This window comes from Saccopteryx leptura, chromosome 1, assembly GCF_036850995.1.
Source record: "Saccopteryx leptura isolate mSacLep1 chromosome 1, mSacLep1_pri_phased_curated, whole genome shotgun sequence".
Classification (NCBI taxonomy): domain Eukaryota; kingdom Metazoa; phylum Chordata; class Mammalia; order Chiroptera; family Emballonuridae; genus Saccopteryx; species Saccopteryx leptura.
The window spans coordinates 189794456-189820770 of NC_089503.1; the positions used below are offsets into that span (position 1 = coordinate 189794456).

At 37.4% G+C, this 26315-nt stretch overlaps 1 protein-coding gene across 1 annotated transcript in view; it reads right to left on the bottom strand.

The window, feature by feature from the left end:
* Positions 1-26315, bottom strand: part of LOC136388187 (ryanodine receptor 2-like) — a 195594-nt gene that overhangs the window by 89916 nt on the left and 79363 nt on the right. Inside the window, 4 exon segments of the mRNA XM_066360153.1 lie at positions 534-610; positions 7799-7939; positions 20984-21007; positions 22218-22271. Coding sequence (XP_066216250.1) covers positions 534-610; positions 7799-7939; positions 20984-21007; positions 22218-22271 — 296 coding nt within the window.

Here is a 26315-nt window from a genome sequence, read left to right on the forward strand (position 1 = left end):
AAAGCCCGTGAATAGATGACTGGATAAAGAAGATGTGGCACATATACACTATGGAATACTACTCAGCCATAAGAAATGATGACATCGGATCATTTACAGCAAAATGGTGGGATCTTGATAACATTATACGAAGTGAAATAAGGAAATCAGAAAAAACCAGGAACTGCATTATTCCATACGTAGGTGGGACATAAAAGTGAAACTAAGAGACATTGATAAGAGTGTGGTGGTTACAGGGGGGAGGGGAGAGAGTGAGAGGGAAAGGGGGAGGGGGAGGGGCACAAAGAAAACTAGATAGAAGGTGACAGAGGACAATCTGACTTTGGGTGATGGGTATGCAACATAATTGAACTACAAGATAACCTGGACTTGTTATCTTTGAATATATGTATCCTGATTTATTGATGTCGCCCCATTAAAAAAATAAAATTATTAAAAAAAAAAAAGGTTCTTCTGTTTGGCACGATTGTCCATACTGAAAATGATTACTTTGAAAAATGCCCCCCCAAGTCAGAACGGAAATGGGCGCGCACCTGCAGGACTTCATCAGGCCAGTGAGGCTCTGGAAGAAACCCACATCCTTCTTCTCCTTGAGGTAATCGAGCATCTTCTGCAGGGAACACAAAACCACAAAGGCCACTGAGCTCACTTCTTGTTTTTGTTCAATAAAAACCAACAAAAACAAACTTTCTTTTTTTTTTTTTTTTTAAATGAATTTTTATTAATGGTAATGGGATGACATTAATAAATCAGGGTACATATATTCAAAGAAAACATGTCTAGGTTATTTTCTCATTAGATTATGTTGCATACCCCTCGCCCAAAGTCAGATTGTCCTTCGCCATCCTCTATCTAGTTCTCTGTGCCCCTCCCCCTCCCCCTAACTCTCCCCCTGTCCTCCCTCCCCCCACACCTGGTAACCACCACACTCTTGTCCATGTCTCTTAGTCTCATTTTTATGTTCCACCAATGTATGGAATCATGTAGTTCTTGTTTTTTTCTGATTTACTTATTTCACTCCTTATAATGTTATCAAGAGCCCACCATTTTGCTGTAAATGATCCGATGTCATCATTTCTTATGGCTGAGTAGTATTCCATAGTGTATATGTGCCACATCTTCTTTATCCAGTCTTCTATTGAAGGGCTTTTTGGTTGTTTCCATGTCTTGGCCACTGTGAACAGTGCTGCAATGAACATGGGGCTACATGTGTCTTCACGTATCAATGTTTCTGAGGTTTTGGGGTATATACCCAGTAGAGGGATTGCTGGGTCATAAGGTAGTTCTATTTGCAGTTTTTTGAGGAACCACCATACTTTCCTCCATAATGGTTGTACTACTTTACAGTCCCACCAACAGTGAATGAGGGTTCCTTTTTCTCCACAGCCTCTCCAACATTTGCTATTACCCGTCTTGTTGATAATGGCTAATCTAACAGGGGTGAGGTGGTATCTCATTGTAGCTTTGATTTGCATTTCCCTAATAACTAATGAAGCTGAGCATCTTTTCATATATCTGTTGGCCATTTGTATCTCTTCCTGGGAGAAGTGTCTGTTCATGTCCTCTTCCCATTTTTTTATTGGATTGTTTGTTTGTTTGTTGTTGAGTTTTATGAGTTCTTTGTAAATTTTGGATATTAGGCCCTTATCTGAGCTGTTGTTTGAAAATATCATTTCCCATTTAGTTGGCTGTCTGTTTATTTTTATATCAGTTTCTCTTGCTGAGCAAAAACTTTTTATTCTGATGTAGTCCCATTCATTTATCTTTGCCTTCACTTCTCTTGCCATTGGAGTCAAGTTCATAAAATGTTCTTTAAAACCCAGGTCCATGAGTTTAGTACCTATGTCTTCTTCTATGTGCTTTATTGTTTCAGGTCTTATATTTAGGTCTTTGATCCATTTTGAATGAATTTTAGTACACGGGGACAGGCTGTAGTCGAGTTTCATTCTTTTGCATGTGGCTTTCCAGTTTTCCCAACACCATTTGTTGAAGAGGCTTTCTTTTCTCCATTGTGTGTTGTTGGCCCCTTTATCAAAGATTATTTGACCATATATATGTGGTTTTATTTCTGGGCTTTCTATTCTGTTCCATTGGTCTGAGTGTCTATTTTTCTGCCAATACCATGCTGTTTTGATTATCGTGGCCCTATAATATAGTTTAAAGTCAGGTATTGTAATGCCCCCAGCTTCATTCTTTTTCCTTAGGATTGTTTCGGCTATTCGGGGTTTTTTATAGTTCCATATAAATCTGATGATTTTTTGTTCCATTTCTTTAAAAAATCTCATAGGGATTTTGATGGGAATTGCATTAAATTTGTATATTGCTTTGGGTAATATGGCCATTTTGATTATATTTATTCTTCCTATCCAAGAACAAGGAATATTTTTCCATCTCATTGTATCTTTTTCGATTTCCCTTAACAATGCTTTGTAATTTTCATTATATAGGTCCTTTACATTCTTTGTTATGTTTATTCCTAGGTATTTTATTTTTTTTGTTGCAATCGTGAAGGGGATTATTTTTTTGAGTTCGTTTTCTAATATTTCATTGTTGACATAGAGAAAGGCTATGGACTTCTGTATGTTAATTTTGTATCCTGCGACCTTACTGTATTGGTTTATTGTTTCTAATAATCTTTTTGTGGAGTCCTTCGGGTTTTCGATGTATAGGATCATATCATCAGCAAAAAGTGATACCTTTACTTCTTCTTTTCCGATATGGATGCCTTTTATTTCTTTGTCTTGTCTGATTGCTCTGGCCAGAACTTCTAGCACCACATTAAATAAGAGTGGAGAGAGTGGACAACCCTGTCTTGTTCCTGATTTAAGGTAAAAAGTCCTCAGTTTTATGCCGTTTAATAGGCTGTTGGCTGATGGTTTATCATATATGGCCTTTATCATGTTGAGATATTTTCCTTCTATACCCATTTTGTTGAGAGTCTTAAACATAAAATTGTGTTGTATTTTATCAAAAGCCTTTTCTGCATCTATTGATAAGATCATGTGGTTTTTGTTCTTTGTTTTGTTGATATGGTGTATTACGTTAACCGTTTTGCGTATGTTGAACCATCCTTGAGATTCTGGGATGAATCCCACTTGATCATGATGTATTATTTTTTTAATATGTTGTTGTATTCGGTTTGCCAGTATTTTGTTTAGAATTTTAGCATCTGTATTCATTAGAGATATTGGTCTGTAGTTTTCTTTCTTTGTGCCATCCTTGCCAGGTTTTGGTATGAGGGTTATGTTGGCGTCATAAAATGTGTTTGGAAGTATTGCTTCTTCTTCAATTTTTTGGAAGACTTTGAGTAGAATAGGAACCAAGTCTTCTTTGAATGTTTGATAGAATTCACTAGTATAACCGTCTGGGCCTGGACTTTTATTTTTGGGGAGGTTTTTAATAGTTTTTTTCTATTTCCTCCCTGCTGATTGGTCTGTTTAGGCTTTCTGCTTCTTCATGACTCAGTCTAGGAAGGTTGTATTGTTCTAGGAATTTATCCATTTCTTCTAGTTTGTTGTATTTGGTGGCATATAATTTTTCATAGTATTCTACAATAATTCTTTGTATATCTATGATGTCTGTGGTGATCTCTCCTCTTTCATTTTGGATTTTATTTATTTGAGTCCTGTGCCTTTTTTCCTTGGTGAGTCTTGCCAAGGGTTTGTCAATTTTGTTGATCTTTTCAAAGAACCAGCTCCTTGTTTTATTGATTTTTTCTATAGTTTTTCTGTTCTCTATTTTATTTATTTCTGCTCTGATTTTTATTATCTCCTTTCTTCAGCTGGTTTTGGGTTGTCTTTGTTCTTCTTTTTCTAGTTCCTTAAGGTGTGAAGTTAAGTGGTTTACTTCGGCTCTCTCTTGTTTGTTCATATAGGCCTGAAGTGATATGAACTTTCCTCTTATTACTGATTTTGCTGCATCCCAGAGATTCTGATATGTCGTATTCTCATTTTCATTTGTCTGTATATATCTTTTGATCTCTGTGCTTATTTCTTCTTTGACCCATTCATTTTTTAGAAGAATGTTGTTTAGTTTCCACAATTTTGTGGGGTTTTCCCCCTTTTTTTTACAGTTGAATTCTAGTTTCAAGGCTTTATGATCAGAAAATATGCTTGGTACAATTTCAATTTTTCTAAATTTGCTGATATTGTCTTTGTGGCCCAACATATGGTCAATTCTTGAGAATGTTCCATGTACACTAGAGAAAAATGTATACTCTGTCGCTTATGGGATGAAGTGTCCTGTAGATGTCTATCATATCCAGGTGTTCTAGTATTTCGTTTAAGGCCACTATCTCTTTATTGATTCTCTGTTTGGATGACCGATCTAGAGCCGTCAGCGGAGTATTGAGGTCTCCAAGTATGATTGTATTTTTGTCAGTTTTTGTTTTAAGGTCAATAAGTAGCTGTCATATATTTTGGTGCTCCTTGGTTTGGTGCATATATATTAAGGATTGTTATGTCTTCTTGATTCAGTGTCCCCTTAATCATTATGAAATGACCATTTTTGTCTCTGAGTACTTTTTCTGTCTTGTAGTCAGCATTATCAGATATGAGTATTGCTACACCTGCTTTTTTTTTAGGTGTTGTTTGCTTGGAGTATTGTTTTCCAGCCTTTCACTTTGAATTTCTTTTTATCCTTGTTGCTTAGATGTGTTTCTTATAGGCAGCATATAGTTGGATTTTCTTTTTTAATCCATTCTGCTACTCTGTGTCTTTTTATTGGTAAGTTTAATCCATTTACATTTAGTGTAATTATTGACACTTGTGGGTTCCCTACTGCCATTTTATAAATTGCTTTCTGTTAGTTTTGTATCTAGTTTGATTCTTCTCTTTTGTTTTTCTATCATTTGTTTTTGTTTGTGTTCCATACTTCTTTCCTCTGTTGCTACCTTTTTTAAGTCAAATGTTTTTGTGGTGGTTTTTTCAAGGGTGGTTACCATTAAGTAATGAAAAGGGTACCTACCATATTCATTGTAGTACCCTATCTTATAAGTATTTCTACACTTCATCGTCCTTAGCTACTGTTAATCTCCATCCTCTCCCCCCTTTTTTTCCTTTGTTGTCACAGTTTAAGTTTGGTTTTATTGTGTTCTTGGTGGAGCTGTTACTTCTGGTGTTGTTTTCTTTTGTTCTTTGAATCTGGTTGGAAAACCCCCTTTAGTATTTCCTGGAGTGGGGGCTTTCTGTTGATAAATTCTCTCATCTTTTCTGAATTTGTGAATGTTTTTATATCTCCTTCATACTTGAAGGATAGCTTTGATGGGTATAGTATTCGTGGCTGAAAGTTCCTCTCTTTCAGGGCTTTAAATATTGGGGTCCACTCTCTTCTAGCTTGTAGAGTTTCTGCTGAGAAATCTGATGATAATCTAATAGGCCTTCCTTTATATGTTGTACTCTTCTTTTCCCTGGCTGCCTTGAGAATTTTTTCTTTGTCATTGGTTTGTGTCATCTTTATTATGATGTGCCTTGGAGTGGGTTTGTTGGGGTTAAGAAAACTCGGTGTTCTGTTTGCTTCTTGAATTTGAGGCTTTAGTTCTTTCCACAGGCTTGGGAAGTTCTCGTCTATTATTTGTTTGAGTATATTCTCCATTCCATTTTCTTTCTCTTCTCCCTCTGATATAACTATTATTCTTATGTTATTCTTTCTGATGGAGTCAGACAATTCCTGTAGGGCTTTCTCATTTTTTATTATTTTTGAGTCTCTTTCTTCTTCTCTCTGTTGTGCCTCAAGTTGTTTGTCTTCTATTTCACTAATCCTATCTTCAATCTGGGCTGTTCTGCTAGCTAAGCTTGTTACCTCGTTTTTCAGCTCGTGAATTGAGTTTTTCATTTCTGTTTGATTTGTTTTTATAGTTTCAATTTCCTTGGTAATATATTCTTTGTGTTCATTGAGTTGTTTTCTGATCTCCCTATATTGCCTTTCTGTGTTTTCTTGTATATCTCTGAGTATTTTTAAGATTTCTATTTTAAATTCTCTGTCATTTAGCTCCAAGGCTTCCAATATGTTAAGTCTTTTCTCCATAGATTTTTCCACATCTATTTGTGTTACCTCTCTTTCTTTTGTATCCATAATATTCGATTTCCTCTTTCTTATTGGCATCTGAGGGTGGTCTTGTTGATAGCACTAATTAGAATTAATAAAGAGTAAAAAGTAAAAAAAAAAAAAAAAAAAAAAAGGTAAAACACCCCACAAAAAAAAAACAGTAATAATTTATTATTTCACCCTTTTTTTCTTTCTTCTCTTTCCCTCCTCTCCCCTCCTCAGGGAAATATCGTGCCTATAATGGAGGGCCTGATTTGGGGTGAAGAGTTCAAGGGGCAAAAAAAGGGGAGTAGGGACCTACTAAATGCAAAAAAAAAAAAAGGAAGAAAATCTTAGACAAGCATAAGATGATTTGCTTGTGAGTGATGGTCAACTAAGAGATATAATGAGAGGGATAAGAGGGAACCAGAAAAAAGGACAAAAAAAAGAATAATAAAGAAGAAAAAAATAAAAATGATAAGTAAAAATCTGTTGTATTAAGTGGAGCAAATACTAAATACAATGGAGACCTTGGGTTGGGAGGACCCAAAATGCCACAAAAATAAACAAACAAGAAAAAAAACAAAAACAAAAGCGAAAAAGAAAAATAAAGCCAAAAAAAGCCTTGAGTCCCAAATTAACTAATTTGTTCGTGATTGAGGATTAAATGGAATGAAAGTAAAACGAGAAAAGAAAAAACAAATAGAAAGGAAAAAATAAGAAAAAGAGAAAAACGAAGGAAGAAATAAAAAAGGAAGAGAAAAAAACAAGATAAAGCAAAACAAAATAAAACAAAAGAGGAGAGAGTGAGAGTTAAGTGTTTTGGAGTATAACCTTAAAGGAGGGTGAGGATGAAGAAGAGAAATAAAATGTAACACTTATGGGTAGTGTAGTTCAAGAAAAGGGAAGCATAAGATGGGCAGAGAATAGAAGGACCGAGGTGGAGGAAATAAAGGCAATAAGATAGAAGAAACAAACAACAACAACAAAAAAAATTAGTGGAACAAGTTGTAAAGTCTGTGGATTTTTCTTGATTTTGAGATGTTAACTTCTTCCTTTTTCTTTTCTCTCCCTCTTCCTGGTCGGTGACTCTACCCCAGGCTCTGCCCCTGTGTCACACTTAGGTAGGGATTTGCAGTTGATGGGATTCTATGGCAATGTCATATAATTGGCTTTAGTCTTGCTGGTAGTCAAGGCTTGTTGGCGTTTGCAGGGTCCAACGATGAGAGAGTTTGCTTTCCTGGATTCTCTCTCCTAGTCCCCCCTTCCTGAATTAGCAGCCTGGTGATCCAGCTATAAGGCTGCCACTGCTTCTGCCTGGGAAGTAAGAGGCTCAAAGAGCTGGGAAATCCCCACTCTATCCCCACTCAGTGCAAGGCTTTGGGAAAGGCTCTGGCAGTCATGGCCTCCAGTGTAATCAGGCGGGGGTGGGAGTCAATTGTTGTCAAGGTGACTGTTCAGCGCCTAGCATTCCGTTGGACCTCTCAACCCAGGCTTTCCACACTTTGTAGCCTGTTTTGGCTGGGAAGAAGAGGCACTAGTCTCTGCTTGCGACTAGTGTAGTATAGATCTTATTATCTGCCAAGTCCTTCTTGTTAGCGTTTATCCCTGAATATGGAGGCTCTATCAATCAGAAGTTGCCCCCGCCCCTTTAGCGAGAGGCACTAAAAAATATCACGCCTCGCTTACATAATGTCTCCAGCTGTTCACATTTGTCAATTCTCTAACCTGGTCATGACCCAGGAACTCGGAAACAGGGGGTGGGTGAGCTGACCTGCGGGAGCCCCTGCATAGAAAGAGGACAGAGGAGCTCACCTTTGCTGGCGCTGATGGTCTGCAGGACCATCTTGGCGGCCCCGCGCTCGTGCAGCCGGGCTTGCTGGTACAGCAGCTTCTGCTTCTCCATCTCCTTCTCCTGAACACAAACCCCAACCATTTATGTATTTATGTTGTGGCGACCAGTCAGTGGAGCCGCTGTCTAGTAACCACATGTTTAGTCATCTCTTCATGTACAGGCTCTATGACACATTATGGATCATTTCAACACCAACACTGTTAGGACACAGATGTGCACATATTCAATGCTTGATTTTCTTTCAACTTGGTTTATCAGGATGGATTTTCGCAAGTTTAATGATTTGATTAGTCCAAAGCCTGTACCATGGTTTTGAAGTAGCTGTGCTTCATCATCGAAACTTGCACTTTCTGAATTAGACATTTGTGCATAAGTTTGTCATGTTTGGGAAATTTCCCGTATCATGGCCATAACTTGATACTGCTCAGCAAATGCAAGATATCACTGAATAACAGAAAAACATTAACTCAGGCGGGTTGGAGTTTAAACAAAATTGAAAGCTGATATGTATCAAAAGTAGGCTTCAACTATGTAGCAGACTTATGAGACAGATCTCTCCAGGGCTCTCCAAAGAATAAAGAAGCCATGTGCCTTTATATTTTGCGTTCTCTGGAGGCAACAAACAATACTGCTGGGTGCTGTTGGGGCAATGGCTGGAGTTTGCTCTGTTCCACTCACACTACCACTGAAAACATAAAGACAAAAATAAAGGGAAAATATAAAGGCACAGCAAGTTCAAGACTGGAAGGATCATTCACTTGAGCGGTTCAGTTCTCTGGAGAATTGAGTCAGGACTAAGCAGTAGAAGTTGCAGATGAAAGTTGCATAGAGCCCTGTGACAATGAGTCCATCAATGGCGTGGTAGAGAAGCTTAGTCAATGGGACATGAAACGCTCAATTAGTATCATGTCCATAAACACAACAACCAAAACATATGTGACCTCAGAGTGGGAGGAGCTACAGCAGAGGGACAGTTTTGCTGCCATAAACTTTCCATCCAAAGTACTGAAAATAGACACTGGAAGATGGAAGAGGTTTAAAAAATGAAGGCTTGCTGGTTACAGAATATGAAAAATAAAGTAAATTAAAAGGAGAGGGAAATAAATGGGCTCAAACAAATGAAAAAAAGAAACCTTTAAACCAAAAGCAACCGACACAGACACCAATGCTGTTACCAGAGAGTTCTCGCCGATGCTGGCAAAATTGTTTCTTAAATCTTTGATAATATCGTGCTGCGAAAACAAAATCAATCAGGGTTTTTTTCACACTATAGTTAGAGCTCCTGTGGTTAAATTTTTATTTTTTCTTAAATTATGTGATAGGCTTAAATGGAAACAGAGAAAAGAAAAAGAAAAGGCAGCTTTGCTTTGTGGTAGCCATGCTGACATCTAAAAGGTTTGCCTTCATGTTTAAACCTCTTCCTGGGAAGTCAAAAACAGAACAGAAACAAAACCACACAGACACACAAAACCATACAAGTTCAGAAAAACTGAAAGAAGACCCTTTTGTCTGCTCTATGGGTGTTGCTGAAAATCAATGAGCAACATTTGATTCTTCCTTTTAGACCAGTGTTCCCCAACCTTTTTTGTGCCATGCCCCACCTTAACCTTTCTAAAATTTTTATGTCCCCCCTATGTAACATACATAATTTTTAACATTAAAAAATTGATTTGTTCACTTAATAAACATAAATGATAGGTTCTAGGAAGAAATCACTATGAAATTGTTAACAAAACACAGTAAGTAAAATTTCAAAACATATAATGAAAAACAGAAATTTAAATTCCAAAGTTTAATACAGATTTTTCTATATTAATTTATTATTTTAATTTAGTGTGATCCTTGCGCTTGATGCTTGCTGCACAGAGATTTTATATTAGGTTCCAATTTGGTTAGCTTTAGTCTCAAGTCTCCACGTTGTGTTATATCCAGCCGATTTCTTTTTTTTACCAGTAAATCATTTACAGCACTAAATCCACATTCAGCTAAAAATGAAGATGGAAACGGTAGCAATAGTTTTCTTGCACATTTGGTTGAATTTGGGTATTTGATTTCTGTTTCCTCACAAAGCCATGCCATCGCTCCTTTGATATTAAATAAAGCTTTAATTGACTCATCATTTTGCAATTCTGTGAGTTCTTCTTGATACTGCATATTTGATAGATCAGACAAATCCACTAACATTGGCTGCATCATCCATGTTGGGAAATCAATTTGTTTTAAATCAGAAAATCTTTCTTTTAAATCAGCCGATAGAATATTCAAATGATTGACAATAATAAGTAAAGCGGTATCAGTTACTTCACATTTTTGGAGCCAATGAAACTGTTTAAAGTTTTTGTTGTTAATATGTTTCTGACATAACTCAATATTGGTAATGAAACCAAATATCTTTGCTTTTGCATCGACAAGAGTTTTATTTGTTCCTTGAAGTTGCTTATTTAATATATTTAGTTTTTCAAAGATATCGGCTAAATAACTCACAAATGCTTTACCATCTATTGTTAACAGATACTTCATTTCAGGTTTGTTGCTTAAAAAATCACTAAGAGTATCAAACAGTTCCATAGATCTTTTCAAACAGTTTCCTTTAGATAGCCATCTTACTTCAGTATGAAGTAAAAGTCTCACATGGTCTTCATTTTGTTCTTCACAAAATAGCTTGAAAAGACGCTCACATTTGGCACTAGCTTTAGTAGCATTAACACACTTTATTACTATATGTAATACTTCATTCAGAACAGGCGAGATGTTTTTAGCTACCAAGTTTTCCCTATGAATAACACAATGCACAAGAATCATTTCTGGATTCGCATCTTTCATCAATTTTAAGCAGCCGTTTTTCTTGCCCATCATATTGGGAGCACCATCTGCAGCACAAGATGTTATATTTTTCATTGGTATATCATTGACATCTAAGTAGTTTTTTAGCTTATTATATATATCTTTGGAGGTAATGGTGCTTTCTAATCTTTTACAGAACAACATTTCTTCAAAAAATGTCCTTTATCAATATATCTTACGTAAGTTATCAATACTGCCTCACTGTCTCTCAAAGTTGATTCATCCATTTGCAAGGAGAATTTTCTTGTTTTCAGCTTTTCAATAAGTTGTTTTCAATATCCTCACTCATTTCGTCTATTCTTCTGCTAACAGTATTGTCACTGAGTGGCATAGCTTTTACATCTTTGTCATCTTTTTCAAGAACCGTTTTAAGAAATTCTGATATTGACGGTTTTATTAAATTCTCTCCTATAGTGTGATCTTCTCCAGTTTTAGCAATGAATAAAGAAATTTGATAACTACCCTCAAGAACACGATTATTAGTTGAAGTATGAGCAGTAAATAGAGACTTTAATGTTGTTCTTTTTTCAAAAATTTTCTTTAAAGTTTTAAAGTAACTCAAATTTAAATTAATATGAGCACTATGTTTCGCCTTCAAATGCGCCTCAAGACGACCTTGTTTCATTGATTCATTGGTCAAGCATTGCTGGCATAAAAGACAAAAAGGAATCCGCTCATCGTGAACAGCGGGTATTACCCAAATTTTAAATATTCCTCCGAATATTGACGAGTTTTTTTCTTGCTTGCACCACTCATTTTACAATGGGCTATAAGAAATAAAAATAAGATCAATTAAAAATTAATATTAAAATATGTGTTAAAATATATTCAATGTGACATAGAGTAAATGTATACTAAAAATTCATATTTATTTAAATGTACATAACACATTTACTACACTACCACCGCAAATCAAAAGGTATCTAGATTTTTTCCACTTGACAAAATTTTCTGGAAAGTTATGCTTCTAAAATTAAAATTGTCATGCATGCACTATTATAGCCCCAATAATATTTATAAAATATTAGTGCTTTCTAGCCCCAATGCAAGAAGTACTTAATAAAAAGTTTAATATTGATAAAAATAAATCAAATACTTACCAATTATATCTAAACAATCTATATATATGTATATTTATTAAATCAACGAGCTTTTACAACACTTTTGACTGACACTTATTTCAAATTAACACCAACTGAATGATGTGAAACACTACAGAAGTTGCGATGGGCCAATTAGGTGAGAATAACTGCGTTGTTTAGCGAGTTTTTAAAACATCCGGGGTTCCCTGAGGCAGATGGCATGCTCCGCGGTGAACCCAGGACGAAGTTTACTTGACGACGCCAATCACCCAGTTGATAATTTGGTCTCATCAAATGAAATTATCCTTAATAATTATTTACTGCAATTATTTAAGAATTGCATTTTTTGTTAAATTTGGCACCAATATCTAGCATTGCATTTAAATGGCCTGGGGCGAAAGAGTTAAAGTCATGTCAAGTCCATTTTCAAACTGCCCCCCTTAACTATCGAATTGCCCCCCTGTGGGGCATGGACCCCACGTTGGGAAACACCGTTTTAGACCCAACAATCGTTTCCTGTTCTCCCTTTGCCAGAGATATTCATGGAATTCTGCTTGCCAGCTTTATCAGCTCCTTTCATGAGAAATGTTTCAATAAGACAGTGCTAAAGAATTATTGGTTTAGGAACTTCCCTATCATTTGCATCAACGACAGAGGCAAGCGAGTTAAAAAGATCAATTTCGTTGTTCTTGACCCAATAGAACATATAGTCATCAGGACTCCCAAGGAAAATGGTGGTACACCATGTATTCTTGAGGGGAAAGAACAAAACAACAATAACCTTTGCCATTTCTGCTCCCAAAATAGGTAAGTCAGCTCAAAGTTCTGTCAGAACTACTTGTCAGGAGGATCAAGCAACAGACAGGATGTCCTTTAAAAAATACACTCTCTGGGAAAAGATCACTCTCGTCTTTTTTCTATGGAATCTAAATGTTTAATAATAACTATTTCAGTGATGATGAGGACACTCATTTGAAAACAAAATATTGAAATAAAAAGATAGAGTAATGTCTTGGTAGGAAGGGCTGTACTTCATAAAGAAGGGGCCAGTCGATCTCTCTGAAGTCCCCTCAGTGGCCTGGGTTGGAAGCACACTCTTCACAAGATCTTCAACATCCTTCTTCCAAGTGCTTTTCCCTTTGACAACCGCTTCTCTAAATTTTAATCTGTCATTGGAAATTCTATCACAACTTAAAAATAAAACTTCGACAGCTAAACCAGAAATTATCAGACAATAAAATGATGGATTATGTGAAAAGAAAAAAATACCTTCATTTCAAATTTATTGCAGATTTGCTTTTTAAAGCAAATTGGAGACAGATCTTTTAAAAATATCTCACTTAGAGAAGTTGCACTTCAAAGTACTTTTTTAAAGATAAAGTTTCCCACTCACCCCAAATTCTGTTTAAAACTGCTAAAGTCTTAAATCAACATTATCCTTTCAATCTGCTATGCAGTCTTTAAATTATTCCAAGGTTACAAAGAAGGTTAAGAAGGGAAAGAAAAAGAGCAGCCCCACAATTTGAATTTCCCTTAGGCAAACAGTTCTGATTGCCAAGAGGAACCAAGAAGTATCCACTGTTTTCTTAGTAAGATTGTTATGAGTCTTTCCAAGGTTGAGGGTGGTCAGAAATCAGACCATGATCAAATCACAGCAGTGAAATGGCAGTATTCAACATCATGATTTGCTATTAGTATAATAAAATTGCTAATATTATTTCATTTGGTCTAAGAGTGCCTCATGCTTCTAGCAATTGATGGAGGGAAAAATGAAAGTCCTCCCCCCAAAAAAAAGACATCCATTCGGTTCTTCAACAACTTGCCTTATATAAGAAAAAATATTGAAACTAAGAGAATAAATTATAACTGACCCTTGGTCCTTGACAGAAAAAATCATTTCTCCTCCAAATGGAGATGAACAGATATTTTAAACCAGGGCAGCCTAATGACAGCAAAGCTTCTGAAGGACCTTCCTCAGTCACATAGGCATCTGGGCAGCACAAGCACCACAGGCTGCGGCACATAATCTGCGCTCTATGCCCCGTGAGTCTCATGGGCCAGCTTTTTCTTTTCTTTGCATTTCCAATCCTACAGCAACTGTTGAAAAGGTTTTCATTATGTGTTCCTCAAACTGCATGTGGAAGCTAGTCATAATATAAGTGAATTTTCAGGAGTTGAATTTTTTTTTTTTTTGTATTTTTCTGAAGCTAGAAACGGGGAGAGACAGTCAGACAGACTCCTGCGTGCGCCCGACCGGGATCCACCCGGCACGCCCACCAGGGGGCGACGCTCTGCCCACCAGGGGGCGATGCTCTGCCCCTCCGGGGCGTCGCTCTGCCATGACCAGAGCCACTCTAGTGCCTGGGGCAGAGGCCAAGGAGCCATCCCCAGCGCCCAGGCCATCTTTGCTCCAATGGAGCCTCAGCTGCGGGAGGGGAAGAGAGAGACAGAGAGGAAGGAGAGGGGGAGGGGTGGAGAAGCAGATGGGCGCTTCTCCTGTGTGCCCTGGCCAGGAATCGAACCCGGGACTTCTGCACGCCAGGCCGACGCTCTACCACTGAGCCAACCGGCCAGGGCTGAGGAGTTGAATTTTTAAAAAATAATTTCCCATGATTTGTTATAAATATTTCCCAATATGTAATGTCAACATTAAGTATTCTTATCTGGCATCTTAAATTTAGTCATAACCTATAAAATGATGTTGACCTTCATCATTATAAGGGGAAAAAATGAAATATAGATGATTCAGTTGGATATCTATGAGGACAAAGATTAAAAGCAGTGCAATAATACAAATGATTTGGTTTATAATACAAACAGGGCCTGGCCCATTGGCTCAGTGGTAGAGCGTCAGCCCCATGTGTGGATGTCTTGGGTTCGATTCTGGGTCAGGGCACACAATAGAGTTGACCATCTGCTTTTCCACCCCTCTTATGCCTCTCTTTCTCTCTCTCTCTCTCTTCCCCTCCAGCAGCCATGGCTTGAATGGTTCAAGCACGTTGCACCACACCCTGAGGATGGCTCCATGGCCTTACCTCAGGCACTGAAATAGCTCAGTTGCTGAGCAATGGAGCAACAGCTCCAGATGGGCAGAGCATTGTCCTGTAGGGGGCCTGCTGGGTGGATCTTGGTTGGGGCACATGCAAAAGTCTGTCTCTGTGCCTCCCTGCCTCCCACCTTTCACTTAATAAAAAAATGAAGAAAAAAAACACAAACAGGCTAACTGAGACTAAGAAAAACAAAAGTATTGGTAAAAGGCACATTCTCCAGTTAATGTTCCTTATCTCAGCTTCTAAAACTGCAGGTTGGCTATATTCATACAGAGTTGAATCAAGAGTGCTGAGAAAACACTTGTAAAATTATAATTTTGTTTAATAATAGACAGTTCTCCAAATCTTAAATTTTTAAACTTAATTTTTTTAAAAATTAAAAGAATGCCTATGAAATGTCCTATATGTAAAGTACCCCAAGGACAGGGACCACAGCTGCCTTGCCTGTTTGTTTCTAGCACAACAGTATGCATGCATTGGACACCCAGTACAGTTCCCTGCACAGATAAATGTTCCATAAAATGCAAGTGAATGATAGACCTACATAATGTGATCGCATGTACTTTGTACAATTAATCTGAAATTTTACAAATGTTATCTATTCATTGGAAGAACCACAAAGCTCATAAACATGAAAAGAAATTATCTAGTTTAGTTTTAGTATATGGTCAAAGAGCTCTAGAGTTATACAGATATAAGTAAAAATAGTTTATTTAATTTTCTTGTTTGTCCATTTCATTATTACCTATTCTCACTGTGGCTGAACTATCAAAGAGTGTATCATCTTTCAGATTTTATTTCTCAACAGGATGAGCATAGATGCCAATTCTCTCTCTTTAACAAAGAAAGAAAGAGAGAGAGAGAGAGAGAGAGAGAGAATGGTTTTACACAAAGCAAACTCTGTTTAAAGGCCAAAGTTTTACTAAGATATGCCCAGAGACAACAAAAACATTAAGCCAGAGAAATCTAGTCCAATTAATGTTTACCTGTGCTGTGCAATGTGAGCTTATGGCATACTTCTTTTTGTATCTTATATACTTGCATTTTGGTTGGAATATTGTTTCCCATGGATCAAACATATTTAAAACTAATTAATACTGCGCTAAAACAATAATACCCAGCTGAGTGGAAGCAATTTTCTATTTCAAGGTCCTGATGACAAAATTCATACTACACCACAGGAAGCTCCCTTAACAAACTGGAAAATGAGAGGATATCAAACTGTCAAAGTTAGATGAACTTAGTATATTAGAGGGAATGTGGTTTATCCTGAGCACAGTATTGACTTGAGACAGCCTTCATTTACCTCTTTGTTGTTGTTTTTTGTTGTTGTTAAGCTTTACAAGCACTGGCTCCTGCCTAATACAGATAGAAGGGTAGACAGTCCAGCACTGCTGCCCAGGTGACCATAACCTCTAATCATATGGAAGTATGGTTAGAGCAGGAAGGTGCCAGAATGTTGGATAATTTGTGGAACAAAGAGAGAAGTTAGAATAAAGTTTATCACAGATGGATGAAAACAACACATTATTTGGATTCTGAGATCTCCCAATTCAAGGAGTTCTAGTCTATAATTCTACTTTTCACAAATGGTTATTGATCCTGTCCAGATCAACTGGAGAAACAGCTGCCCCACAAGCACTGGATACTGTCTCAGATTCCCTGACAAGTGATCCTGCTGAGCTGAGGGAAGGACATTTCTGGAGCCTGTCCTAAGGATACACACTCCTCATCCTCAGACACTTGGTACTCATCCAAAGCCAAGCCACCTCAGATAAACTTCATAGTATAAATTTTCAAATAATTACTTTTACTGAATTGCTAAGGACCTTTTCATTACATCACAAATTATCCTCTTTGAAAAGCTCTTCAGGGAAAAAAAAGCTTCAGGAATTTTTATTTCTCCCAAAAAAAGACTGTCTTTATTTTATTAATATAGTAAACTGTTAAATGTATGTGCTTTTAAGTTGACTCCAGGAAAACTCAGAAACAGTTGTCGGACAACCCGTATGAATTAGCAAGACCTTACAGTGTGGCTTTCTGGGTTAACCTCCACCCTAGAGGGCTCCACTCCATGTCCCTACACTCTTCCTCCCTCAATACCCTCTTCCCTTCATCTGATGACATTATGTCTACATGTGTGATATTATAGATCCCCAACTAGGAAAAAAAATCCATATACATGTACAGAAGCTAGAACTTGTTTTTTATAGAATATTTTTATTGTGACATTCCTATTCCACAAAAACATGGGGGTTATTTTCTTTCTCGCTGCTCTGTCAGACAGAAAAAAACTAATGGAAATGTACATGCTTCTAGCAATATTTATGCATTTAGAAGAATTATGAAGTTTCCCTGAAAATGAGAACCCTTGAACAGCAAACCAGGCCATTTAAAGGTGATTATGACCTCTGAGAATATCTAGTTTTAAGTTCTTAGTTCAAAGGAGAAGAAGATGAGGCACAGAGGAATTAAATGTGACCTGCTGTAGGTCACGAAGTCAGCACTCTGAGAGCCCAGGCCAGAGCTGTGCTTACCATGCAGTAGAAGCTTCTCCAACTTCTGTGACTTGGTTTTAGAAGGGAACTGAAACTGGCTGACTGTCATAACAGCAGCAAATGTGTGCAGAGCTAGTCATGCTGGGCAACCTTCTGAGTGCCTCCCGTGTATTAACTAATTCAATCCTCATCACAGACCTCTGAAGTAGATACTATGATCAGCCCCACTTTACAGGTAGGAACACTGAGGCGTAAGACTACACAGTAGGTGGTGGACAGTCACTGACTGTCCTCTCAGTGACTCCCTGCATCCCAGTAGCTGCACATACTGTGTTCAAGTCTAAGCTTCCACTGCGATTATTTTAAAAATGAAAGCACATTAAATCAAATCATTGTGCTTATCAAAAGAGCACAATTGTATGTTTCAATGCACGTCTGCCATAGAGTTTGCTATTGAGGTACACATGCTCACATGCATGAGTTACCACCTATGACACAAAGGGCTGTGCTTCTGGGGACTTCCTCATAGCAGGTCTAGTGATCTAGCTCTCCCCATGCCCCTTCTTACCGAGCCTTGGCAACCTGCTTTGCTTCTGAGCCAGGGTCACCCTAAAAATGACCTGAAGCATTAATGTGGCTTTGAAAGCTGGTTGCTACCACACTACCACTCAATAAGGATCCCCATACTGATGCCTACAGATAAATTCTAGTTCCTGGACCCTTGCAGGCTGGACCCACGCTGGCGCTGATTCCCCAAGGGCTTCATGAAAAGGACAGTTAATATCAGCAGGAAGTATGAAGAAATTGACTCTCATGAAATAGGAAGTGGGACATCCCAGCAGGTAGAGTTCTCCCCCTCGCTCCCCAGGAGGCAGTGTTCAGGGAGCACCCGTCTTCCTGGCACAGCCCACACATCTGAGCAGCCTGCAGAATCCCTGAGCATTGGTGGGAAGCTCAGGTGTGCTCACAGTGTGGGCTGCCCACCCTTCTCTGGGTGGGTCTATTTTCCTCTCACCCTTACTTCCTTGGGATTTAACAACCCAGCCCCAACACAGAGTTAACACATAATCTCTCAGTTTTGTTTCCTAGGAAACCAGGGCTACCAAGAGGGCTCTGCTGGAGATTAAGGATGTCATCATATAACAATGCAGTTGGCAGACTGCAGCAACAGGCATGAGTATTCAAGAACACCGGCCATCAAAATTCCTTCCCCCTTTCCTCATCAAGCTACCCATAGTAGGAACTAAAAACTCAAATTCCCTTGAGAAAACTATTTTTTCAATATTGTATTTTATATACAGAGCTATACCTTTAAGTTTTTTATAGTTAAGGGCTATTGTTTGGTAAGATTCAGGAAGCCTTCTAATTCAGATTGCTGTGTCCCTATAAAAGGAACAAAATAAACCCATTCAAATATCAATTTATGTAGCTATTAGAAAGGGTACATCTTACAGCTAGTTCATTCTTGCAGAATTTGCCAAAAAAAAAAAAAAGATTCTATTCAAAATTAAATCATTGAGGGGCCAGATAAAAGTGCTTTTATCACTGGGTAGTGCTATAGAAAATCAGTCTATAAGACATTTTGGGCTATTTTGGACCTAAATCAATTCTTCCATACTAAATGGTACCTACATTGGAATAGGAGCTGGGGTCTTTAGCAGGAATGTCATGTTAGCTATGCCTGAGGCATGTCCAGGAGAGCATGTAAGTTAGTCTCCTAAGTTTTTATCACCAACTGTCAAATGTGTCACAGACATATTTAGTATTTAAGACAAAAGAAATATCTCTAATCAATAGTATAAAATAACAGGACCTCAGGCACTCATCAGAAAACCTACTGCAGATTAGAAATTGGGTATTGGCCAAAAGATGTGCAACTTGCCCAATAATTTAGAAAAATGTTCTCGGAAGTAAGAAGTTAGTGCTCCATCCCTCCAGCTTATACAAGGCTCCATTCTCGTTAATTTACCATATTCCCCCATGTATAAAATGCACATTTTTTTGAAAACTTTGGGGTCTAAAAACTGGGTGCATCTTATACAGTTTGTAGGTTTTCTTACTTGCATTTCCTGCTTTTTCACGCTTCATTTTGCGCTCATTGTTGAAGACAGTGATTCGTCATCAGACACAGATGAAGACAAGCTAATGGATGGGAGTTTTGACAGTGATGAGGAGTTGTATGAATTTTATGATGAATAAAACTTGAGTTCAATAACTTTATGTAATACATTTCTTTTCAAATTTCAGGCCCCAAAATTAAGGTGCATCTTATATGTGGGAGTGTCTTATACATGGGGAAATATGATAGGTTCTTCAGTAAAAATAAATCTATCTTATGGCACACCTTCGTATTGCACAGAAATGCTTTCACTGCATTATCATTTAATTTCATTCTCTCTGACCTTAGGAATGGCAGAAGCAGCAGCCACCGGAAGAACGCTTCTGGGTATGTTGCAAAAGCACAATTAAAAAGGTGGTCCGCGCCGGCACCAAAGCTCTTTGGTGATCTTGCAGAGCAAAACCCAGCATGCTCAGAAACCTGAAGTTATTTGCCTAGAAACATCACTATTTATTTATTAATTGCTTGGGTTTGTAAAAAAACTCCAAGTAAATAAAGCATTGAACTGCAATAACAAACATTTCCGGTAACTGCCAAAACATTTCTTCCCTTTGAATTAATTTTGACTTCTTTATTAGACTTATTGTCCTTTTTTTTAAGGTTTTAATACTGAAGTAGACTCAAATCTAAAAAAAAGGTTATATAAAATAATGAACTAAATATGTAACCAACTGTTAAATAAGCAGTTGCAGGGAAGTATTCTGGATAAAGCAGGGTATTAAACCATCACATTCACTGAGCAGGTTGAAGAGGATTACAGTGTAAAATGTCCATGTGATGGCAGCAGGGAGGGGTCGGCAAACCCCTAGTTCTTTAGTCCTCACCCTGTTTTCTGTGTTTCTTCAGCTTTACTTTATTCCTCATGAAAGTTTTCCTTATGATGCCACAATTTTTTGTATCTCAAATTAGTCTTGTAACTCTAGATCAAAATGTTTTCTCCTAGCAAATTTTACAAGCTCTTAGCCATTCAAAATATTAAGAGGTAGGAAACTCTTCCCTAGAATGAAATCAACACTGAGATGGTGGGATATAACTTCCAGTTACTAACTGAAGTTGTCACTAGCCCCACAAAAGCAGACTTCTTTTCAATGGCACTGGGAATGCCATTTCTCACATCTTTTTTCAAGTGATGAGACCGGTCCAAAACAACAACAACAACAACAACAACAACAAAACCCACATCAAGAGGCATCGGCCAGATGCTGCACTTCCAAGTCCCTAAGCGAACAGCTCACTACTTACAGGGACTCCTCTATTCCAGCCCAGTGTGCAACTTCAAGTTATCATGTAACAAAGTTTCAAATGACGATCTACTGAAATCATAAGAAGAAATCAATCTGTGCCAAGGAAGGGATACTGAAGAGGCCAAGTGCATTGGAGCTAGAAACTTATAGAAGGATTGCAAGACCTTATGTTACAAAAGAATCAGAGATGTTGGGTCTAACAAAAAGGTAAATGTCACAGAAACTGAAACTCAGACCCAGACAAATACACACACATATACGGTTTACCTTGCTGCGCTGGGATCCTGTGACCTTAGGAAGGATAAGGACAGAAGCAAAAGAGCAATAAACAACTGCTCAAAAGACAGCCAGTAGACCATAAGTGGTTTGCACTTCAGAAAATGTTATTTGTAGCTCACAGCTTATTCTAATTTACTTCAGTTTCTTACCAATAAAGATAGATTTGAGAACAGGCTACTCATACATCAGAAAAGATTATAGTGCCATACAGGGAATTAACTCTGGGGCATTTTCAAAGTCAGCAATTGTCCTGGGTTATTTGCAAATTAGCTTTTGCATTTCTTCCACATTGACTTCAATGCAGCAGAGATGCTCATATCAAATGGTTCTTGAAAGAGGTACTCCATGTCGGGTCCTCACCGACCCCGTTGGTGGGTCCACCAGAATTAAAGACTTGCTGCTGGGTCCTAATTACTTCCAGACTTTTAGCTCAAAGTCCAGACATGGAAATCAATAGCAAAATTAAAAAGGATCTAATCTATTTCCTTCCACTTAATTTCTTTTTGAAAATTAAACAAAATAAATAAGTAAACAAGGAGAGTGGTAGTTAACAACACCTAATTTTTCTCATAAAAAACAAACGCATAGTCCAAGCAAAAGGGGAAAATAATAGCTCCTTTCCACTGGCTAGTTAACATTGAGCAGCATCTCCAATGATGTGGATATTTAAAAGCTGAGAGGTTTGAGAAAATAACCGTAGCTGGAAGGTGGTCCTAGGAAGACACACACTCCTGCCTCATGCAAGCTAAGTGCACCAAGTGCTCGGTCCACATATGTGCAGGGAATGAGTGACCCGCTGGGCAGAAGTCACAGGAGGCCAAATCTTTAACACTTCAGTTCTGAAAATAATATCTAACCAAGGCTTCAAAGGAAAACTTGAGGTCATGTTACTCTTCAATAAATATTTTCCTTGTATGTCTGTTAGAAATTTTAGACCACAACAGTCGCTAAGATGAGACAGTTGGAGCCACCTCATCTCTGGGGACCCTCAAGAGCACTCATTCTGAACATATGGGTAGATATGGTTGTTAACTAGTCTATGTTCCTTGGTCTTAACTTCAGCAAATGTTAGGACTCAGACTGTCCACCCAGCTCCTGACATGCAGTTCCTTGACACAATAAGCTGCAGTAAGCCATGAAGCAAGAAACATAAATGTCAGTTATGAGCTATGAAATAATGCATCCAAGTGGAAAAAGGCACATCTAGAAAGATCCATCTTACTTCAAAACTCTTCACTTCTTCTTCACCATCATCATCTTCTTCATCATGACAACTCTGATGCACGGAAAAATTGAACAAGGTTAAACAGGATTAGAATGCATCAAGGCACAAAATACAAAGTAATTGAACATAGAATACCAAATCATTTGTCATCAATATTGTTGAAATATATGTAATATGTAAGGTGCAATAACTTAGATGACATCATCAATGAGTTCATGACCTACATGTTTACTGTACTTTTACAAAATTAAAATGTTTATTGCCAATTTTATACATCTCATGGAGAGATTGATGAAGCCAATATCATACTACACAAACTACTTCTTTCTGTGCTTGCCATGTTCAAACCCAAATGCAAGCTTTAAAGACAAGTCCCATTGTTTTCTCTGCAATGTTGCCGTCACAGTGTACTAACACCTGGTTATTGAACAGGTACTTGCGATAACTATGAATTAAAATGAAGAAAGCAGTGTCTATTAATTAAAGTAAATCTTGTTCATTTAATTCTTTATTGTATTCTGTCCAAAGGAAAAAAGTGAAAATGTGACTGCTAATAATATTCTTTTATACAAAATAATTAAGCTATTGTATTATTTTGAGTTATTTTCCCAGAAATGTGATAAAAGTTGTGCTAATCCATGCATATTTTTCTCTAATTCCCACAGCTGAAGCTTTTTTTGGAGGGAGAGTGGTATGGTTAGAAACAGGCATCAGGACACCGAGTGCCTGGTTTAAATCCCACTGTCCCTAGTCATTAGCTGTTTAGCACAGGGCAAGTTCCTTTACCTCTCTGGTCTGGTGTCCATATAATAAAGGTGAGAATAAGAAAATAATACTCAAGTCTTGAGTGGATCACATGAATTAATACAGTGGTACCTTGACAAATGAGTTTAATTTGTTTCATGGCCAAGCTCCTGACTCAATTTGTTCATGTGTCAAACCGAATTTCCCCATTTAAATTACTGGGAATGCAATTAATCCATTCCGGCCCTCAAAAACCACATGAATTTTTTGTTTCATGTGCTTTTAAATAAGAAAATCTACTTCATAAATAACAAATACACACACATGTAATAAGAGAGAATGTAAAGAAATAAACTGGTTTATGAAGTGTATTTACCTTCAACGTCAGGGGAAGATGCTGGCAGAGGGGCAGGAGACATTAGTATAACAATGGCCCCTCCCAAGCAGGAAGGTAATCCACAATTTGCAATCAACTGTCCTGCTCTGAATGCAAGCACATATGTGGCTGCCCAGCACCATTTTTAACAATAAAAGTGAGCAAACTCAAAAAACACAAATTTTACAAACTCATTTGCCCAACACTCGTGATTCAAATATCTGCTTGTGACTTAAAGCAAAAAATCCTGCAAGTGACTGCTCGTCTCTCAAATTACTTGTGATTTAAAGTACTCATGTGTCAAGCAAGGTACCACTGTATATGTAAATTATGTGCCACTTAAGATCAAGTGTCTGAAAAATAATAAGATTTCAATAAATCTCAACCACTATTATAATTGTGGTTTGGAATTAAAAGAAGAATCATGTGACCAAAGGAAGCTGGTCATTAACCTATGGCAGGAAGAAACCTATAGTTCTTAAAAGTGGATTATTCCAGCCCTTCTAAGGATTTTTTATAGTTGACATGATAAGTGCTCATTGTATCAGTGAACTATCTGAAGGCACATGGTTAAATTTAAGTTACAAATAAGAAAATCCTTTTAATTCAATGACTCACAGTACTTCGACCATACAAGTAAAGTTAGGATGGGAGGGAAGGGACAAATGTGATCCTTCCATCCTTCAATGACAAGATTTTAAAGGTTTGTCACATCCATTTATTCAACCACTATGCACTGAACCTCACCCTGCTATGAAGAATAGCAATGTGAACATGGTCTGCAAAGGAGAAAATAGAGGGGACACAGGCCCATGACAGTTTCACTGTGCAGAAAAGGTGTTAAATAGCATGTTTCACCAGAAAGAAAAAAGAGTTCATTATTCATTCAGAGGGTAGAAAACCTTCCACTATGCATAAATGTCACCTTGACTTCCGTGTCATTGGTCATCCAGGAATTTTGAAAACAAGAACCCATGAGAACTTTAGCAAAACCTACCCAGAAGGCAAACCTGTGGTCCTTCATAAATTTTGTACATCTAACATTGAAAACATAGCAACTGGACTTATATGGTCCTTAGAATGACCCGTGTGGCATTCCCTCTAGCTGCATTAGTAATTAGGAGTGAAAACACAGAGGGTTGATCAGGTAACAAGGGTGTTTACTATTTAAGCAGTTAGAACCCTTCTATAAAATGTCTCTTAAAGACACAAAGTTTTTCATTTTCTCAAACATTATCTCCTATATAAATTTTATTACATTCAGGCATACTGAAGAGGAACAAGGCTTGAGATGAAGAATACGTTCAGAAAAATTGTCACGAGTTATAATTTTTTGCTTTTAAGCTATATAACTCATACGTTTCTTTTGTATAAAGGGATTTAGAGCTCTAGCTGACAAATAATTTTTACAAAGAATTATTTTGAAATAAAATATTTGAAACTTAAAAATTTCTGAGAAAATTTAATAAGATCTGCTTCCAATAAGACTAAAATTTTTTATTTTTTTTAAACCCAGCCAGGCAGAATCTCTCTGGGGTGTGCGTATATGTGACCAATTCATCAAACCCATAAACTAACTCCTACTGATTGGCAGGAGGATGTGCTGGGACCATTAAAAACACAGTTGCCTTTTTGACTGTGTAACTGCTCAGAAGATGGCAGAAGCCAAATCAGAAACTTTTAATTTGGATTTGAACCTGCTAAAAGCTAATGGTTGACACAGAAGAGAAAGAAATCTCAGAAGAAAGTGATCCTGGCCTCTTATAATTTTAACAAACAAGGAATGGGCCCATGGGTATAACTTAATGCATATCTTAATTATTGTGATAAGTTAGTAAAAGAGGAAGAAAATATTTTCTTAGCCAGAAACTCATTGAGTGTTTAAACTATGATATTACATTCTAGATCCTTCTATATGGCTGTCTTGTTTAAGTTAGTAAAGCCATTTCATTAGGATGAAACTGCTTAAAGAGTTCAGGACAGATGAGGGGCAGTAAATACATATTTTGACAGCTACCAAAGAGGAGTAATTTTTAAATTCCAATATTATCTAGCCAATGAAGTGAAAATTAAGACCCTAGTGAAATATCATTTTACACCCATTTTGTTGGAAGAAATTAATAAATTGTAAAATACCAAATACTGGAGAGATGGAGATTAAGAGACCTCTCTTGACCATGGCTGGTACAGACGTAATGAAATACAGTATTTGGAAAACAGTTTAACACTTTTTCCTAACTTGAATGTTCATCTATCCTATGGCCTTTGAAAACAGAAGACAGGACTAAGAATAGGCATTTTATTAGCAAAAACACAGATGCCCAAGGAATGGCTGCCACCATCAGGGACACGGAAGCCTGTGCAGCTGCACAGCGCATGCCCTGATTAGAACCTGCAGGAATCTGACAAACAATACTAAGTGAAATAAACAGGCACAGAAGACTACATACTGCACACTGTGCCTTTAAATGTGAGAAACAACTAAAATTTAAAATATATGTAGTTATTGTACTATAGGAACATATGTAATATATGTGTATCAATAAATATATACAGCCAGCGAAAACTTTACAGCAGAAAATCAAGTGCATCTTGACCCTAATGTCCAGGATAGCAGTTTCCTTGTGTAGGGAGATATGGGTTAAGGGGACCAAAACATTCCATGGAAGTTATTGTCAGTGTCTGCTTTTCTTGTGAATAGTGAGTTTATGGGTATTTCCCATAATGTAAAATAATGTATTACTTATACATTATTAGAAATGACTGAGTAACTAAATAAAATGAGGTCATTAATGGACCACTGTTGAGAGTATATCCTGAATCTAGAGCTATGGCTGACCCAGTTCTGCGTCCTGTACTGAAAACTGTAAATAAAACCTAATTTGAGTGAAAGATGCCTTCAAAGGCCCTTCAATGATGAAGGAAGACAGAAAGACAAAGTTTCTTGAACTGAGTTAAATTTCAAGACCACGGCA